This window comes from Bombina bombina, chromosome 1 (assembly GCF_027579735.1).
Source record: "Bombina bombina isolate aBomBom1 chromosome 1, aBomBom1.pri, whole genome shotgun sequence".
NCBI lineage: Eukaryota > Metazoa > Chordata > Amphibia > Anura > Bombinatoridae > Bombina > Bombina bombina.
In genome coordinates this window covers 1,330,094,218-1,330,110,121 of record NC_069499.1, presented here as the reverse complement: position 1 = coordinate 1,330,110,121, position 15,904 = coordinate 1,330,094,218, and the positions used below count along the sequence as shown (strand labels likewise).

The 15,904-nt window shown below is 39.0% G+C and overlaps 1 protein-coding gene across 1 annotated transcript in view; it reads left to right on the top strand.

Moving 5' to 3' along the window:
- SLC9A5 (solute carrier family 9 member A5) overlaps positions 1-15,904 on the top strand; it is a 378,033-nt gene that overhangs the window by 245,263 nt on the left and 116,866 nt on the right. The window contains exon 7 of the mRNA XM_053719439.1: positions 941-1,143. Coding sequence (XP_053575414.1) covers positions 941-1,143 — 203 coding nt within the window. The remainder of the gene's footprint in view (positions 1-940; positions 1,144-15,904) is intronic.

The window sequence follows — 15,904 nt, the reverse complement described above, 5'->3', positions numbered from 1 at the left end:
GTAGACTCCTTTTGAATTATAAATCTACTATAGTGCCTATTTTATTAATGCAATAACCAGCAGCTAGAAAAACAGTGCGAGTGCTCATGCAACCGCTGGTGTAACTTGAAAACAAAAATACAAGTCGGCTCTCCACGGACCAATAAAAACAATCTTTTTTATTAGAACATAATTAAAACTCACCCTGGCTCTCTTGCTATTTGCAACATAGTTTCAATTATATTCTAATAAAGACAATGGGGCTAATTTATCAAGGGCCGAATGGCCCCTGATCCCCCTGTTTCCACGCGAGCCTTCAGGCTCGCCAGAAACATAACTTAAGAAGCAGCTTTCTTAAGACCGCTGCTCCTTAACTCGTCCGCTGCCTCTGTGGCTGCCAACATCAATCTGCCTAATCCTATACGACCGGGTTGATTGACACCCCCTGCTAGCAACCGATTGGCCACGAATCTGCAGGGGGGCAACATTGCACAAGCAGTTCACCAGAACTGCTTGTGCAATGATAAATGCCGATAGCGTATGCTGTCGGCATTCAGCGATGTCTGGCGGACATGATACGCTACAGCGTATCATGTCCGCCAGACATTGATAAATCGGACCCTATGAGCTAGATTACAAGTGGAGTGCTAATTTTTAAAATGTCCCCCAATTGCCCCCCCCACCAAAAAAAATATGAACATCTTTTTTTCTCTTTTTTTTTAACTGCATGAAGCAGTTTTTAGGGGTTAAAGTTGGAGGGTGCGGGGTGTTAGAAAAAAAACGGCACTGAAAACCTTTGGTTTACAGGTGAAATGTTATGCAGGTTGTAGAGTATAAAGGATACACTAAATGCACTAAGTAGATGGTCAGTGTGGGATTTTAATAAAATTGTAATGGTAATATGTCCCAAGCATAAAGTAAGCTGGGAATACCTGACGAGAATATATGTTTTATATTCTAGGTGTTGTCCTACAGACCTCTGTGTTAAATCGCTTTAGACTAATCCCACTGGACAGGATTGATCAAGTTGTGATGTCATACGGGGGCCTGCGAGGGGCTGTTGCTTTTGCCCTAGTTATTCTGCTGGACAGTTCCAAGGTCAAGGCCAAAGATTATTTTGTTGCAACAACCATAGTGATTGTGTTTTTTACAGTCATATTTCAGGTGAGTTTCAAAGCATTTTAGAGAAGAACTGAGGACTAAGGTGACATAGCTTTGTTGTCTATGGAGATAATTTAGTGACATAGGCAAATGATTTGAAGTATTACTGTCTGGGGTTTGTTCAGCCCAGGGATTTGGGTGACCTGGGTGGGGTTTGCTACCTGGGGATGTTCTTTAAGCTTTCTGAGGGAAGGGAATGAAGAGAGGTAGAGACATATTGAAACTGATCACTGTGTCTACCTTTTAATAACAGAAGGTTCGTGGTACCTCAGCCCCAATTTAGAAGTGTCTTGCTCCCTCCAAGAACTGAAATTTTAGAACCCTGATATCCCCATTTTATTTATCTCAAGTAAACTAATCAAGATTAAACAAAACATTTAAAAATGTGTTCCCTATGATACATTTTACCTGCAGGAGTGTGTTAAATTGTTTACAAATAACTAATTTACCTTTATTTGAGCCTTTGAAATAGCTGATTTTGTCTGTATTCTTACCTATACTAAAAGATTGTATTCTTACTTATTGGCTATAAAGAAGCTGTGTAAACATAGCCATCAGAAGAAATTATAATTTCACTGGGGATTATGAGAGATAAAATGTTAATTTTCAATTGTTCTCTCTGAGGCCCCAATGTTCAAAAAAGCTACGAGGCGGCACAATATTCCAAGTGATCTGCCGCTATGTCGCATGAGCTTGTCGGAATATTCCAAGCTCTCTACATAGCCGCATCACTGAAAGGCATTTACTATATACACCATTGATCGGCCAAGCTGGCGTTAGCAACACCCAGTACCCCTGACCATATTGGCAATGTATAGTAAACGTACCCTGGAATATTACTGGCCTCTGCCTAATTGCTACTCCTAATACCCCTAAACAACAATGTACCCCACAATCGCACACTAACACTCAACTAATTAACATCTAAACCGCCACATACCGTCCGCAAATCGGTTACTATTAACCTCTAAACCGCCACATACCCACTGCAAGTTCTATTAACCCCTGCACCGACATGAAACCACCGCAAGTGCTTACTATTAACCCCCTATGCCGCCATCAACCCACCACAAGTCTTAAACTATTACCCTCTAAAATGTCACATGCCCACCACAATAAACTAACTATAAAAAACCCTAAACCGCCATAACAAAAATATAAGTAAAAAATGTAAGTTAAAAAATTAAGAAACCCTAAACTGAAAACCCCCAAACGAAATCTAACCCTACTCTAACACCTAACCCCCCTCTAAACTAACCCCACTAAGTTACACAATAAAAGGGAAGTTACACAAAATAAAAAAATCTAAGTTGAAAAAAATAATAAACTACATTATCCAAAAAACAAAAGAAAAAACATTTTACCTAACACTAACCTACATGCCCCATAAAATAAAAAAGCCCTTTTGTAGGGCATTGCCCTAAAGTGATCGCAGCTCTTTTGCCAAAAAAAGTTACAAAACCCGCACTTACATTATAGGAAACCCCCCCACCCCCAAAATAAAAAATATCTAAACTAAAAAACCTAACCTACAAAATAAAAATAATAAAGTCTATTCTCAGAAATAAAAAAAAAACACAGCAGTGAACAAGTGCTTACGAGCACGAAAGATGTCTGCATAGGAGCCCAGCTATCCTCTCTATGCTGTGTTGGTCATTGCGGTATTTTGCGCTGTGAACCTTGTGTTTTTATGGAGAATAAACCTGATATGTTTTATCTTATGCACCATGGCGTGATATGTGCTTGAGACTTTTTGTTGTATTACATTATAGGAAACCCCAAAAATAAAAAATATCTAAACTAAAAAACCTAGCCTACAAAATAAAAATAATAAAACCTATTTTCAAATATAAAAAAAAAAAAAAAAACACTAACTAACCCCCAAAGTGTTATTCACATATGATGGGGACTCCGGCTCCTCTTGATCAGGCCCATCTTGATCCAAGGTCCAGATGCCCATTTTCGCGGAGGCGGACTTCGGCTGCCTCTTCCGCTGCCTCCACTCCACAATCTTTATCAACGGCGGGCCCATCTTCATCCATCTTAAAAGTGCTGGGGGCCCATCTTCCCAGTGGATAATTAGCTCTATAGTGCAGACCCCAGGCAGACTGGATACAGATAATGACAAATGCTTAAAGCAAATGTACAATTCATTTAAAACAAAAGCCAGGGGGGGCGTGTCCGAGCTGTGTTCTGGATAGGACGCATTTTCTGTGGGCTCCAGAGGAATCCTTAATAATCTGCCGGTTATTAACTTTAATCAGCAAGAATAGAACATACTATATAAACACCACACAGTACTGGCTATTGTGGATCTATCATTTTCTATTCTTAGCTGTTTTCATGACACTGGAGGACCAGATCGGAGTTTAAAGGCCTATGGCGGCGGCCTACTATTCCTAGGCATTCACCTCCCCCCCGGGTAGAGCCGGGTGATCAGTGCTGTCAGAGCAACCTGACTTACTGAGTCTCTACAACCCATAACACCTACGGGACTGAGAAGCTGATAAGTTACCTCGTAATATTCTACCCTGACGGGTACTCTGGCAGGGCAAAGAAATACCTCATGGCGGGAATAAACACCCTAGAGCTTATGGAGGACATACCGGTAAAACTTGCAGCCCTTATGCACCGGCTCATAGAATCTGCACCTTACGACTACCTAATGCACAGATTACAAGTGATAGAGGAGGACAAAGAGCATCAGACAGGGGCATCTGTTACTATTTCAACGGAGCAGAAAACACAACAATACCTCAGCCCTGGTGCTACTGCTAACGACGAAAGCCTACAACCCGTTTATTATAAAGAAAACACCATCGACCTGTTTAAAGGGGAACACCGCTGTCTGCAAACATCCCCAATTGAAGAGACTCCTCACATACATACCCCACCAGCCAAGATCAAAGACTGGGAGCCGCTCTATAATGTTGAGAGCATTTTGCGTGGGTGCCGACCTGATCTCCAATACCCACGACTCGATACCCCGGATTCATTGATCACTAACCTGTCTTATATGGCAGTTTCACCACTGCACAATATGGCCTCACTGACTAACACGGGGAAAGGCATTCGCACCCCCTCACTGCAGACCGCTGCGGACATAAACTCACTGCCACTATTCTGCTCTGCACTCCAGACTGACGGGGACATAAAATCATCCGATGAGAGACTGATAGCCACCGGATTACTCATGTATGTGGCTGGGAGATACCGTCCCGAATACCAGAACACACAGCACTTCCCCTGCATGGTGGAGGTGTTGACACGGGTATGCTCGTGTTTTGATACAGGATGAGGAGACGGCTGTACAAGAAGTGCCGACCATATATGCCATATAGTGTGGTAGCACCGCTCACAAGTTTTGTTCACAAGTTCAGTTAACTGTTCAATGTTTGATGTTCCAGCATTGGGACATTGTAAGGTTTGTGAGTTAGAGGTTGATTTAGTATTGCTGTATTACAGGGACCACAATTTGTGCATAACGTTATTACCTCCTGACAAAAAAGGGACGTTCAAGTACTAAGGGCTTTAATGTATAACTTTTGACCAATGCCTTAGTTTAGTACAGTTAGGCTGCCACCACTTAACAGATATGTTGGGGAATCGGTTGCCCTAGTAACAAACCTCCAGCTATATTTCGAGCCTTAGCCCCCCTCCCCCACTAGACTGCTTTGTGTTCTGCTTAACGCTTGCTGTAATTAACTTAATCATAAGATATAAGACCGTGAACCTAAAAGATATGACTATTTGGTCTCATGCTCCTAGACTACTAACCTGCTCTCTATTACAGGCATAAGCCCCCTATAGTCCCCCATGTTAAGCTACCTATGAGGCCCTGCCGGATATAACTCCAGTCCTGTTTTTATTTGATCAAAGTCAACTATACTCACTAATAATATATTTTATTTTCAATCTTCCTGTTGCTACTGCTTTAATTTCTTCATTTGTCTTTTCTATATATGTTCAATATTACCCTAAGTTGCACAATACCCTTATACAAAGGATCCAAGAGACTATATAGCTTATAACATACTAATAATCAGCCACCAGAGCACCCAGCAAATACATCCCATATGTCCTGCTTTTGTATATGAACTGTTGAATGTGTGAAATCACAGAAAAAAGGACCTGGTTTATCTACCCAAGAAGCAACTTGCAGTATACTTATATGTATTTACATTTTGTTTGACTTGCTGACTTTATATTTGCTGTATAATATCAAATTTTCTCTCAATAAAGCTCTTTGAAAATTTAAAAAAAAAAAAAAAAAAAAAAAAAACAAAAGCCAAAGTTCTTTTAGATCACTAAGGGTAACAGGTACAAACATACAAGGATACTATGCGTGTGATAGTCTGTTGTTACAGACCGCATGAAGCTCTACAGCGTACAAGGTCCCAGACAAGTTCCCCTCCTTGTGTCTAATTTGAACAATGCTTAAATAACTCCAGCAATTGTTTCACCAACTGCTGTTAGCTTTTTCAAGGAGCTCAGGGGGAGTTACCTGGGCGGTGCAGGGGGAGTGTAGGTTAGCTCTGAAGTAGTTGGATCAAAAAAGAGAAGCTAAGACTTTTCGTAAATTTTGTAGGGGGCGAGACTGAAAAATATCTGGCGTGCACAAAATCCTGACCGTCATGCTTTTGCATGTGAATCAAAAACTTTTAGAACTTTCTCACGTATTGGCATTTGTTTACTTTCAGAAAAACTATTAGCTTTGTAAATTAAGACAGACATAAAGGATATAATCATATCAGGCCACGCCATAATTTCTCTAGAAATACAGAGCATTCCCCATTTAAATTATGATCCTGCTAGATTTGTTTTCCCAAGATACCTAACACAAAATATACATTTTAAAAACCAAATGATAGAGAAATGGAATGAATACCAACATTTAAAAAAATCTTATATAGGTAAAAGGGAGATATATGTAAAAAGGGGAATAGTTTGCGCTAAGGAAAGAAGATACTATACACCTTTCAAAGGACACAATCCCTATATTGTGTCAATAAGTAAACAGAACAAATATTAAGCTATAGGCTTAAAAATAGAAAGGGCGCCGTGAGGCTAAAAGTATCAAAACACCAATTGCTAAAAATATATAAAAGATTTATTGGATTACAATAATAATACAACTGATAAGGGACATCTCCCTATGTATACACACAAATAAAAACAATAAAAGTATATTAAAGCCAAGGAATATCGATAATATATGTTAAAAACGATAAGCAAGCTCTATAGAGATATAATAATAGCACCTTATCTAAAGCACCTTAATTAAAGCAGAATCGAGTATACAATCATATACAAATGGGAGAACCGTATGTGACAGATATGAGGCAGTTCGTAGATGCACTTTGTAAACACACTGTCAGATGGTGGATCTTACATAAAGTATAAGGATCCAATCTCATTCATATAATTAAGAGGCGTGAGAGTAATGTGTAAGTTGACAGTTCATTCCATACTCGCTCACAAATAGTTTAATATAGTTCCACAAAGGGTTCAAAACGTCGTACTTTACCACTTGTCCTGATTGTCCGGTGTCGGTCAAAGTCTGGACCGCTGAAGCGACTGCAGCCGCTCTCCTAGGGTGTGCTCTGCAAACCTTCACACGTGTTCAATGGCGTCTGACGTCACGCCTTGTCCGTTGCTTCTTAGAATTACATACCTATTGAGAAAAAAACAGGCGCAAGCCCATATCAAGGTAGACGTTATATGCTTTATTCCACACACTGCGGTTAAAAACACTTACAAGATAGAAAAGGTAACAAGCCTGTATCCCAATCAGGGAAGAATAGTGGAACATCTTGGTCCAAATACCGGTCTCTAGTAACTTTCAGTGAGTAGATACCAAGTTTGTTCCTACTGTTCATTAGTTTCAATGGAGCACCACAAGGCTCCGTCCCCAACGCGTTTTGTCCGCCCTATGCAAACTTTTTCAAGAGGATAAATGGTTATGCTTTCGGCTACTGAACGTGCCCTTAAATTGCTACTACTTCCTATCTATTGGCTGCTGGACGGCCAATCCGGTGTAGCATTCTGGACAAGCCTTACTTTATGGGCGTTCCTGAACGTCAACGTGACGTTACCCAATCGAATATCCAACACTGCATCATCGTTGTTCAAGCTCATTCAGCAGTATCATTGTTGTTAAGAAATCAAATGACAGACACAATAGCAATGCACACAGTGGCCTAAACAGCGAATCTTGACGGATACAGAGAAATATTCATTTCAAACATCATTTGGAACGGTCAGCAAGTTAATCTATCTGAACATCCTATAATACAAACATATTTTCGGCATGTTAAAACCTGTTACATAGTATATATATTAAACTTGTAATAAAGTTAAAAAACATAGCTCAGATAATAAAAACAGTTCTGATTGCGACAGAGATATATTAAAAAATATATATGTATGTACAATAATAAATCCATATAAATAGATAAAAACATTAATAACACCAATAATAAAAGAATTCATTCATTCATAGTTCCAGTGTGTACCTAAACAACTTTACACTAATTCTTTTACCCTTATTCATATGTCATATCATAAAGGCCTGCAGATCCGAGTCTATGTTTAACCCCTTTGGTGTCATACAGTCCAACATATGTATCCACTTTGTTTCACATTGTCTTAGCTTCATCAATCTTTGCTGTTCATTACCTATGGAGGCTGGTATAGTTTCAAGTATTCTAACTGTCATATTATTAGGATTTTGTCTATGTGTTATTTTAAAATGCTCTGAGACACTGTGATTCTCATAACCCCTTTTAATATTCTCTATGTGTTCGTATATGCGGCGCTTCACCTTCCATTTGGTCCTGCCCACATAGATTTTATTACACTCGCAGGTCAGGCTATACACCGCATACACGGACACACAGGAAGCTTTGTCCTTAATTTTAAACTCTTTGGTTTGATCCCAATTGTAAATGGTGTCTCCCTTTTTAATCAACCCACACATACAGCAGTTTAGTCTGCCACACTTGAAAGTTCCTCCCTTATTTAATCCCCAAGCGGAGAGTGTCCCTCTAGGATCCTTCCCAGATCTTAATTTAGAAGGGGCTAGTATATTTTTAATATTTTTATTTTCCTTAAATATAGTGACCGGATTTTTATCCAGATGAGGACCCAAAATAGGGTCAGATAGCAGGATATTCAATGCCTCTTTAGGGTAGATTTAATAAAACCAGCCCCCAAACTAAATGAAGTGATAAACTTTGCTCCTGTCTTCTTCTTACTAGTAAACGTCTTATCCTTATTTAACATCAGTTCCTCTCTATTTCTTTTCCTACTATCATTTTTAGCTTTCAGGATTAAACTTTCATCATACCCTTTCTGTAGTAGTTTATGTTCCCTCTAGTTGTGCTGCTAATACTGTGTTTTGAGTATGAATATTACATAAATATGTTTTACATGTTTTCAGCTACTTAATTGCAAAGGATTCCATTGCACATATATATATATATATACATGGCATTATACTAGCATCTTCACCTAAAATTATAGGATGTTTTAGTAATAAGAGAACTTACGTGTTTGGACATATCCTTAAGTATTGAAAATTATTTGAACACTAAATGTATATGATTACTAATGTATTTTTGTCTATAACAGTATTTAATCTTGAATTTTGTACATTTAAAATGCCAAGTAGTTAGTGCTTCTAGTACTTTAAGATTGTGAGGTCTTTACTAACGCACTTCAGATTAAGTGTAGGTAGCTAAACCGATTTATCCAATTAGGTCATATAAATTTGAAGGTGGATCTGAACGGATCTCCAGGTAAGCAGTGAACAAGTGCGCATGTGCACGAAACGCGTCTGCGTGGAGATCCGTTCAGTGACCTGTTTAACTAGCTTTGTGGCTTTTTTACAATTTTCCTTATATTTCCTTATACGATCAAGTATGGAATATGTTTTTTAACTTTTATCGAATAAATATGGATGTTTTACCTATACACACGTGTTTGGGAGCAATTTGAGTCCAGGATTTTTGTGCGCTACCTTTCTGATCACTACATATTGCTTCTGGAGCTGTTTGGGGGGTGTGAGGCAGTTCCGCACGTGGTAGCAGCCTAACTATTGGACCTCTGCTCGAGGATTCATCCCCACCCACTCTCCATTGTGCTGGCCCTGAGTTTGTGTCTCTTCTAAGGTGAGAGCTGATTACAGCACTTTTGTGAACATATGTCACATTTAAGCTACACTCCCCCTGCTCCACCTCGCTACTTCCCACCGACCGCCTACTTCTACGCCTACTTCTACATCAGAGCTATCCTACACTCTCCATGCACCGCCCAGCTAACTCCCCTGACGGCCTACATTTACATTACGCCTAATTTATACATCCCTGAAAAGCCCAGCTAAGTCCCTAATACCGCTCCTACTTACATAGTGTCTAACCTACACTCCCCTGGAACGCTCCAGCTAACTCCCACATACTGCCTACTGGCTGAAAAATACCTTACTATAATACACTATACTAAATAGTAAACCTCCCCATTATAACTATAGGAGCTATGTCACTATATTTATAAACAATGTTTAAATGATGTGTCACAGAGATGCACTAAACGCTACCTTCTGGGAGTAATGGGGGACCGAAATTGAATTGTCCCCCATGTCTTCAAGTAAGTAGCACCCCTAAATCAAATTGCTGACAACATACTAAAAGGGTGACTTGATACCTTGCACCCTTCTCGATCGGCACGCCTTTTAAGAAGCACCAGACCGGGCTTAATTCCAGTCCAGTGCTACGTTCCAGGAACCCGGCTAGGCTGTTAAAGTAAAGGTAAACTTTGATGAATGAAAGCCCACTTTTTTTTAAATACTATTAAAAACAGGGGCACTTTCATTCGTCAAAGTTTAGAAGGCAGCCGTTTTTTCACAGCCAGAGCAGCTTCCCCCACCTGGAGATTCTCTCTTCACACGTCATCAATGACTAATCCAACTTCCTCCAATCATGGCATTCCCCCCAGGGTAGCAGGGACGTGCACTCATAGGAGGCAGGGGAGGCAGTGCCTACCCCGACATATGTGGCCAAAGCTTAATTAAATTTTAATTAAAACAAATAAAAAGTAAAAAAAAAATATTTTCCCCCATGTAATGCTATGGAGAGGCAGGTACAGGAATGCTTCTCTCCATTGCAGTACATGGGTCAAAGGAAAAGCTGTGCTGCAGCGCCACCTGTGTTCTGTCAATATATTAGCAGCAAAAATTGGTACCAATAGGAGGCACCCCTCTTGATGCCTCCTAGCAAGTGAAGGATATATAGATTAATCAGAAGGAGGATGCAGTGAGCAGGGTCATGTGACACAACTGGAAGCTGAGGTAACCTAAGAACAGATGACACCAAGCAGAAGAGTAAAGTAGTATTCTACATCTCTTGTGATTCACAAATTGTGTTCAGATACAGCTCATTAACATGGGGGGACAGTAAGTGAGCATAACCCAATACTGACAGGAAGTCAAAGGGTCAATTCAAATTTAAATCCATAATTTAAAACCCAGAGTTTGAAGTTAAGTGTGCAGTGTCCACATTATTTAAATTAAAGTTTTTGACATTGAATATTGCTAAGCCTCCCTTTTTCATGGTTATTTGATTTAATTAGGTACAAACTCCATATATGTTATGTCTGTTCAGTCAGAGCATGCAGTATCTATTTTTATTTTTCTCTGTGTCTCCATTTATTTAACCCCTTAATGACCGGACCATTTTTCAATTTTCTTACCCTTAATGACAATGGCTATTTTTACATTTCTGCAGTGTTTGTGTTTAGCTGTAATTTCCCTCTTACTCATTTACTGTACCCACACATATTATATACCGTTTTTCTCGCCATTAAATGGACTTTCTAAAGATACCATTATTTTCATCATGTCTTATAATTTACTAAAAAAAAAAAAAAAAAAAAATATGAGGAAAAAAATGGAAAAAAACACACTTTTTATAACTTTGACCCCCAAAATATGTTACACATCTACAATCACCAAAAAACACCCATGCTAAATAGTTTCTAAATTTTGTCCTGAATTTAGAAATACCCAATGTTTACATGTTCTTTGCTTTTTTTGCAATTTATGGGGCAATAAATACAAGTAGCACTTCGCTATTTCCAAACCACTTTTTTTTCAAAATTAGCGCTAGTTACATTGGAACCCTGATATCTGTCAGGAATACCTGAATATCCCTTGACATGTATATATTTTTTTTTAGAAGACAACCCAAAGTATTGATCTAGGCCCATTTTGGTATATTTCATGCCACCATTTCACCGCCAAATGCGATAAAAAAAAAAAAAAGTTCACTTTTTCACAAAATTTGTCACAAACTTTAGGTTTCCCACTGAAATTATTTACAAACAGCTTCTGCAATTATGGCACAAATGGTTGTAAATGCTTCTCTGGGATCCCCTTTTTTCAGAAATAGCAGACTTATATGGCTTTTGGGTTGCTTTTTGGTAATTAGAAGGCCGCTAAATGCCGCTGCGCACCACACGTGTTTTATGCCCAGGAGTGAAGGGGTTAATTAGGGAGCTTGTAGGGAGCTTGTAGGGTTAATTTTAGCTTTAGTGTAGTGTAGTAGACAACCCCAAGTATTGATCTAGGCCCATTTTGGTATATTTTATGCCACCATTTCACCGCCAAATGCGAGCAAATAAAAAAAAAAAACTTAACATTTTTCACAATTTTAGGTTTCTCACTGAAATTATTTACAAACAGCTTGTGCAATTATGGCAGAAATTGTTGTAAAAGCTTCTCTGGGATCCCCTTTGTTCAGAAATAACAGACTTATATGGCTTTGGCGTTGCTTTTTGGTAATTAGAAGGCCGCTAAATGCTGCTGCGCACCACACGTTAATTATGCCCAGCAGTGAAGGGGTTAAATTAGGTAGCTTGTAGGGAGCTTGCAGGGTTAATTTTAGAGATCAGCCTCCCACCTGACACATCCCACCCCCTGATCCCTCCCAAACAGCTCTCTTCCCTCCCCCACCCCACAACTGTTCCCGCCATCTTAAGTACTGGCAGAAAGTCTGCCAGTACTAAATAAAAGAGGTTTTTTTTTTTTTTTAAATAAAAATAATAAAGTATTTTAGCTGTGATGGACCCCTGCCTTAGCCCCAACCTCCCTGATCCCCCCTCCAGCTCTCTAACCCTCTCCCCTACCTAATTACCACCATCTTGGGTACTGGCAGCTGTCTGCCAGTACCCAGTTTGGCCCCAAAAAAACCCCAAAAAGTATTTTTATTTTATTTTTACTTAAAAAACTATTTCTGTAGTGTAGCAGCCCCCCACAATACCCCCACCCCCACCCCCTCCCAGATCCTTTTATATTTTTTTTTTTTTTTAAAAATCCCTTTTTTTTCCCCTTTCTGCATCATTCATTGGTGTCAGTGTGGCTAATGGGTGCACGTGCACGCGTGCGCACGTGCACGCGCGCACGCGCACATGCATGCTCACGTGCACACACACGCATCGTGCACGCGCACCCTCACACCCGGCACTATCGCTACCGGTGCAGAGAGGGCCACAGAGTGGCTCTCTCTGCATCGGGGGCTTGTAAAGTGGTATTGCAGGATGCCTCCATATCGAGGCATCACTGCAATACCCTCAGAGCTGCTGGAAGCATTTGTGATCGCTTCCAGCACTCTGTTAGACAACTGACGTACCAGGTACGTCCATTGTCATTAACTGCTTGTTAATGCATGACGTACCTGGTACGTCAGTTGTCATTAAGGGGTTAAAGACTGCTGTTAACTTGTAATTCACAAATCAATTGAAAGCTGTTGCATTGTGTTTTTAATATGTGCTGCTTTTATACAAGTTTATATTAATAAAAAGGAGATAATGAGTCATTTAAAAAATATATGTAATTATTGCAGTTAAATGTTTTTAGAAATAATGCCACTGCAAAGTAACTGGTTAAACACATAGTCAAAGTGAGACATTTAAAATTAAACTTTCATGATTGAGGTAGAGCATGCTATTTTAATAGACTTTTCTAGTTATTTATATTTTGAGAATTAGCATCAACTGTTACTGGCCCCATGTCAGCAAATCAAATTAGTTTTTGAAAGGAACATGAAAGTCATAATTACATTTCCATCATTCAGATAGAAATTGCACACAAAAAATAAATAAACTTTCTATTTTACTTTTATTATTATGTACTTCATTCTTTTGGTATCCTTTGGTGTCCTTTGTTGAAGAGCATACCTAAGTGGGATGTGCACGTGCGTTTCTTGAACACCATATTGCAGCAGCTGTGTTGGCAGTATTGATAACTTGTCCTTTGTGTAAAACTTGTATGGTAAATGATTTCTATTTTTACAATACAGTAGTGAGTAGAGAAGAGATTGTGGATCATTCTAATTGCTTAGTAACTGGCACTGTGCCACAGAATTGTGTGAGCGTGTATGTGAGCAGAGTGTGTGTGGGTGTCAGTGAGCAGAGTATGTGTGCTTTATTCTCCAGGTAATCAATACATTTCCGATGAGCTGGTGCTTTAGTGCAGTGTTTCTCAACAATGGTCCTCAAGTACCCCCAACAGGCCAGGTTTTCATTATAGCTAAATCAGTGCACAGGTGAAGTAATCAGCTGATCAGTAACTCAGTGGCTACTAACATGCTCTCACCCATCACCTGATTATGTCACCTGTGCACTGGTTCAGCTATCATTTAAACCTGCCCTGTTGGGGGTACTTGCGGCCCTCTGTACATGTGTTTCTCCGGCGTATCATATCTAGTGCCTCACCAGCCTCTGACCTCACTGCACGTCACTGCAGGGTAGTCATTGCCTGAGGCCATGCCGTGATTGGAGGAAGCTGGATTAGTCATTGGTGATGTGTGAAGAGAGGATCTCAGGGTGGGGGAAGCTGTTCTGGCTGTGCAAAGAAGAGAGGTACGTTTTTAATCAAAACGGCTGCTTTGTAAGCTTTGATGAATGAAAGTGCCCCTGTTTTTAATAGTATTTTTAAAATACGGGCTTTCATTCATCAAAGTTTACCTTCACTTTAAGGTTTTGCTGTCTCCTTGACAAAATATGCATTGTCATGTACAATATAGATTATTTAAAGTATTGTAGATATCTTAAAAGGGATTTATTGTTGCTTGCTATGTTTATTATTTCAAAAGTTAATATATATGTGAAAATATATGTTTATGTTTAAAATAATAGAAAGCAACATTAAATAGCTTTTACTCTATAGATATATACAATACTTTAAACAATATGCATTGTACATGACTATGCATATAATTTAAACATTGACCCCTAAACTGCGGTAACGTAATACTAACTGTAGAAGCTAAGTCCCTACATATAAATATTTAATATTTAAAATGATGCATTGTTATGTAGAATGCATACTATTTAAATGTTTGCATATAAATTAAAATGTAATTAAAGGGACACAGAACCCAAAAAAACATAATTTATGTAAGAACTTACCTGATAAATTCATTTCTTTCATATTAGCAAGAGTCCATGAGCTAGTGACGTATGGGATATACATTCCTACCAGGAGGGGCAAAGTTTCCCAAACCTCAAAATGCCTATAAATACACCCCTCACCACACCCACAATTCAGTTAAACGAATAGCCAAGAAGTGGGGTGATAAAAAAGTGCGAAAGCATATAAAATAAGGAATTGGAATAATTGTGCTTTATACAAAATCATAACCACCACAAAAAAAGGGCGGGCCTCATGGACTCTTGCTAATATGAAAGAAATGAATTTATCAGGTAAGTTCTTACATAAATTATGTTTTCTTTCATGTAATTAGCAAGAGTCCATGAGCTAGTGACGTATGGGATAATGACTACCCAAGATGTGGATCTTTCCACACAAGAGTCACTAGAGAGGGAGGGATAAAATAAAGACAGCCAATTCCTGCTGAAAATAATCCACACCCAAAAATAAAGTTTAACGAAAAACATAAGCAGAAGATTCAAACTGAAACCGCTGCCTGAAGTACTTTTCTACCAAAAACTGCTTCAGAAGAAGAAAATACATAAAAATGGTAGAATTTAGTAAAAGTATGCAAAGAAGACCAAGTTGCTGCTTTGCAAATCTGGTCAACCGAAGCTTCATTCCTAAACGCCCAGGAAGTAGAAACTGACCTAGTAGAATGAGCTGTAATTCTCTGAGGCGGAGTTTTACCCGACTCAACATAGGCAAGATGAATTAAAGATTTCAACCAAGATGCCAAAGAAATGGCAGAAGCTTTCTGGCCTTTTCTAGAACCGGAAAAGATAACAAATAAACTAGAAGTCTTACGGAAAGATTTCGTAGCTTCAACATAATATTTCAAAGCTCTAACAACATCCAAAGAATGCAAAGATTTCTCCTTAGAATTCTTAGGATTAGGACATAATGAAGGAACCACAATTTCTCTACTAATGTTGTTGGAATTCACAACTTTAGGTAAAAATTCAAAAGAAGTTCGCAACACCGCCTTATCCTGATGAAAAATCAGAAAAGGAGACTCACAAGAAAGAGCAGATAATTCAGAAACTCTTCTGGCAGAAGAGATCGCGAAAAGGAACAAAACTTTCCAAGAAAGTAATTTAATGTCCAATGAATGCATAGGTTCAAACGGAGGAGCTTGAAGAGCTCCCAGAACCAAATTCAAACTCCAAGGAGGAGAAATTGACTTAATAACAGGTTTTATACGAACCAAAGCTTGTACAAAACAATGAATATCAGGAAGAATAGCAATCTTTCTGTGAAAAAGAACAGAAAGAGCAG